General features: G+C 48.1%; 1 protein-coding gene across 1 annotated transcript; it reads left to right on the forward strand.

The window, feature by feature from the left end:
• The first annotated feature begins 568 nt into the window (after nucleotides 1-568).
• LOC120981436 (myosin-9-like) lies at nucleotides 569-2,658 on the forward strand. The gene is given in 5 exon segments (XM_040410975.1): nucleotides 569-847; nucleotides 1,146-1,220; nucleotides 1,968-2,094; nucleotides 2,097-2,383; nucleotides 2,386-2,658. Coding segments are annotated over 5 exon segments (1,041 nt in total).
• The last annotated feature ends 2,690 nt before the right edge of the window (nucleotides 2,659-5,348 follow it).

Consider the following 5,348-nt stretch of genomic DNA (forward strand, 5'->3'; position numbering starts at 1 on the left):
TCATCCTCTCCAGTTCCCAGGATCCCACGCGTGCACAGTTCACCACCGGGCATGCGAACTCCGATAACCAGGCTGCTCGCTGCTGTCTCTTCCCGCTGCACCTCTTCCTTGCAAACAAAGCCAGAGTGCACACGCCCGGCCCTGGCGGTGAACTGTGTACGCACATCATGAAAGGGCTGGCCAGATGTTACACTGGGGAGGAGTTAGGCGCGCAAAACGCTGAGGGGCCCGGGCACTTACAGCAAAAACGCCGCCCCTTTGCACTTGTGAGCCCTCATTGGCATACCATTATAACTTCGTTTCTGCAGCTTTACAAAGTCGGACTAAAACAAGAAAGGTATCGTTATTATCGTGTGTGCATGCGAGCAAGAACACAATATAAGCAGTGTAAAACATGAAAAGTTGGTGACAAACTCCTTTTAAAACATCCCAGGTGCCATTCTCAATTAGACCCATAATGGCAGCCATTCGACCTCGGCCTTACAGAACCCAATCTGGTCCCAGAAAAGTCTCCCTGCCGAGGAGATCCAGGATGCTCCAGTGCTGGACGTGCCATGACTGGGGACACATGGCGGCCCATTGCCCTCTTACCGCAGAGCCCAGGGGCTGTGATGCTACAAGGCAACAGTCGCTCTTTGCGGAACTTGTTTGTGTGACTTCAGAGAGACAAGATACTGAGCCACAGTTATGTTCTCTGGTGGTGAATGACTGCGCCGTCAAGGCTCTTGTGGACTCTGGTAGTATGGGCACCTTGGTGCGTGCCAGCTTGGTAGCTGGGGACTATGTGCTGGACATAGACGGGGATAGCAAGGACTATCCTGTGGCTCTCACTGACTGTGAGACTCCAGTGAGAATTGGGACTTATGAACTTGGTGTTGAAAACAGGAGTTGTGGGAAAATGGAAACACTTCTGCAGCAAGTGATGAAACTCCTACAGAACCTGTACCTCTCCCTTTAAATGAAGGTGTAAGGGAGATGCACAGTACACACAATGGTTTAGGTGAAACCACCATTAAAAACAATAGTGCAGATAAGGTGCTGAGTGAACGTGACAAGCCAATTGAAATGCATAATAAAAATGTGGAGTTATGTGAACTATATGATGATGATGAGAAGAAGCCATCAAACAAGTGCGCAAATTGCAGGCGCAAATGAAGGATTACCAGAGAGAGTTGGAAGACATTAGAGCATCCAGGAATTATATTTTAAGTCAATCTAAGGCTACATGCACTCGAACGTTGTTTGTTTCCGTGTCTGTTCCGTTTTTTTTGCGGATAGGATGCAGACCTATTCATTTCAATGGGTCCGCAAAAAATGTGGACAGCACACCGTGTGCTGTTTGCATCAGTATGTCCCTTCCGTAGCCCCGCAAAAAAAATTAGAACATTTCCTATTCTTGTCCGGTTTAGGGTACTTTCACACTAGTGTTTTTCTTTTCCGGCCCTAAGTTCCGTCCTAGGGGCTCAATACCGGAAAAGAACTGATTAGTTTTATCACCATGCATTCTGAATGGAGAGTAATCCGTTCAGGATGCATCAGGATGTCTTCAGTTCAGTCTTTTTGACTGTTCAGGACGAAGATAATACCGCAGCATGCTACGGTTTTATCTCCGGCCAAAAATCTGGAACACTTGTCGGAATCCTGGATCCGGCATTTTTTATATAGGAATGTATTAGTGCCGGATCCGGCATTCAAAATACCGCAATGCTGGATCCGGCATTCGGATCCGTTTTTCCCGATGACACCAGAGAGATGGATCCGGCATTTCAATGCATTTGTAAGACCGATCAGGATCCAGATCAGCCTTACAAATGCCACCAGTTTGCATACGTTTTGACGGATCCGGCAGGCAGTTCCGGCGACAGAACTGCCTGCCGGAAGTGTGAAAGCATCCGTATGCCATCTGTTTTTTTTTGCGGATCCGCAAATGCGGACGGCAAAACATATATGGTCTTGTATTCATGTAGCCTAAAGAAAATGAAAAGAAACTTAAAAGTCTGGAGGCGGAGATGATCCATATGCAGGAGGAGTTTGCTGCGGCAGAGCAGGCCAAAAGGCAAGCCCAACAGCCTACTACTGAACTGGCCAACGACAGACTAAGGCTACTCTCCAGATTGACCAGATGAATGCTGATCTGAATGCAAAACGTGGTAATACTCAGAAGGAGGAGAATGCCCGTCAGCAATTGGATCGATGTAACAAGGAGTTAAAAACAAAATTGCAAGAATTGGAGGGCTCAATTACATCCAAATTCAAGGCATCCATCATGGCCTTGGAAGCAAAGATTGCACAACTGGAGGAACAGCTTGATACTGAAATAAAAGAAAGAGAGGCTGCAAGTAAACAAGTCCGTCGCTCAGAGAAAAAGCTGAAGGATCTGCTGTAATGCAGCTGGAAGATGAAAGGCACAATGCTGAACAGTGTAAAGACCTGGCAGAGAAAGATAAAGTTTGTATAAAACAGTTGAGGTGCCAGGTAGAAGAGGCAGAAAAAGCACAGAAAACTGCAGTAGACACAGACAAAGTGCTTAAAGAGACCCCGGGGGAGAACTCCCAAAGGTTCCAAAAGAGAATGGTGGTACTCCTATATCTGCTGCAGAGAGGAGCGGGGACGGCATTGTACGGGGAACCAACTGTGTATCAGACATCTCTTATCTAGTACGGAAGAAGGTAAATGGGAAACCCGAGGAGGAGAGTCCTCTGAAAGAGACCAAAAAAGTCCAAGCCAGGACCTGTTGAGAATGGGTTTGGAAACGGTGACACTGCGGTGCCGGTCGAGAAAATGGAAGATGTTTCTGCTGAACAAGTTGATGGGGCTAATATGGATACAGAAGCCAACAGACTCATGGCAGTGAGTAGTCAGGACTTGGTCATGAAAGACATCCGCTCCGTCGTCAACGCTTTCCAGAAAGCCAGCAGCCTTCTGGGGAAGAAATATGGGGAGATGGACGACCAATATGCAGATGCTGTCTACTACTATGGGATGGCTCTCCTGGAGCTTGCACGAAGGAGAACAATGTACTGGGTGACCCTCTGGAGGGAATGTCAGAAGAGGAAGAGTCTGATAAGGCCCCCAATATCCCCAGTGCCTCCAATCTCGATGAGAAAGAAAAGGAGGAGTTAAAGAGGTTGTCCGTCCCCAAAATCAACATTTTTTTTATCTGCTCCTAGCACCCCTCACCTTCCATACATATGCCCCCAATACCTGTTTTTCATGTCTGAGCTTTCCTTACCCCCTGGAAGACATCACACTATTCTGGCAGATCTGTGTACTTTCTCCCCTTCTTGTTTTGTTGAATACATAACTTTATTGATACACAAGCCTGGCTGCACTGCACAGAGATGAGTCACAGGCTGGACACGCCCCCACACTGCTCCACCCACTGCCCTGTCTGCAGCAGCCACACCCACTACAACTCCTGTGTCCATCTTTCTGCCCTCACATGTGTATCTAATCCTATCCTGTGAGATACAGCCTCCTGAGCTATGTATCTAATCCCATCACTGACCATCTGCAGGCTCTTCCCTCACCATCTCCAGAGTGTGAAAAACGGCTTGAATCAGCAAGCGTATCCAATCACATCTGTATCTAATCCTATCCTGTATGTGTGCCTGATACACATCCTGTTGTGTCCGATACTGCCTGCTGAAGTGTGTATCTAATCCCATCTTCTATGATACTGCCTGCTGAAGTGTGTATCTAATCCCATCTTCTATGATACTGCCTACTGAAGTGTATATCTAATCCCATCTTCTATGATACTGCCTGCTGAAGTGTGTATCTAATCCCATCTTCTATGATAAAGCGTGCTAAAATGTGTATTTAATCCCATTTTGTATGACACAGCCTGCTGAGCGGTGTATCTAATCCCATTTTGTATGACACAGCCTGCTGGGCTGTTTATCTAAACCCTTATGCACATGACCGTATCCATTTTGCGATCCTCATTTTTTGCAGTTCCATTGAGTTCTATGGATTTGAGGACCAGAATAGGACATGTTCTGTCTTTACTGGAACTGACATACGGATGTAAAAAACACACTGATGACGTCCCTGTGCTTTTCACATCTGTATGTCAGTTCTGCGAAAGATAGAACATGTCCTATTCTGGTCCTCATAATGCAGATCTAAAACCCATAGAACTCAATGGGACTGCAAAAAAATGTGAATCGCACACGGACAGTAACCTTATTTAGTGGATCCGCGACTTGCAGACCGCAAAACAGATACGGTTTTGTGCACGAGCCCTATCACTTATATACTCAGCGCCCATAACAGTGACATCCACAGTGCCCCCATAACAGTGACGTCCACAGCGCCCCATAACAGTGACATCCACAGCGCCCCCATAACAGTGACGTCCACAGCGCCCCCATAACAGTGACGTCCACAGCGCCCCCATAACAGTGACGTCCACAGCGCCCCCATAACAGTGACGTCCACAGTGCCCCCACATAACAGTGACGTCCACAGCGCCCCCATAACAGTGACGTCCACAGTGCCCCCATAACAGTGACGTCCACAGTGCCCCCATAACAGTGACGTCCACAGTGCCCCCATAACAGTGACGTCCACAGTGCCCCCATAACAGTGACGTCCACAGTGCCCCCATAACAGTGGCGTTAACAGTGGCGTCCACAGTGCCCCCATAACAGTGACATCCACAGTGCCCCCATAACAGTGACATCCACAGTGCCCCCATAACAGTGACGTCCACAGTGCCCCCATAACAGTGACGTCCACAGTGCCCCCATAACAGTGACATCCACAGTGCCCCACATAAGGGTCCATTCACACGTCCGTGAATGTGTCCGCACCCGTTCCGCAAATTGCGGAATGGGTGCGGACCCATTTATTCTCTATGGGGCAGGAATGGATGCGGACAGCACAATGTGTGCTGTCCGCTACTGCATTTCCGGAGTGCGCCTCCAATCTTCCGGTCCGCGGCTCCGGAAAAAAATAGAACATGTCCTACTCTTGTTCGCAATTGCAGACAAGAATAGGCAGTTCTATGGGGGTGCCGGACGGGTGTATTGCGGATCCGGAATATACTACGGACGTGTGAATGGACTAGGGCTGCAGTAAACGATTATTTTAGTAATCGAGTATTCTACCGATTAATTTTTACGATTAATCGAGTAATATAATAAGAAAAAAATGAATTAATAGACTGTTTTCCTTTATAAAAACTCATCAGTCCCCAACACCCTTTGTTCCCCCCTGTGCGATCATCCCTACTGCATCAGTTCCTCCCAGTGCCATCAGCTCCGTTCCCCCAATGCCATCAGCTCCACTATCCCCCAGTGCCACCAGCTGCCCCCCAGTGCCACCAGCTGCCCCCTAGTGCC

This window comes from Bufo bufo, chromosome 11 (assembly GCF_905171765.1).
Source record: "Bufo bufo chromosome 11, aBufBuf1.1, whole genome shotgun sequence".
NCBI lineage: Eukaryota > Metazoa > Chordata > Amphibia > Anura > Bufonidae > Bufo > Bufo bufo.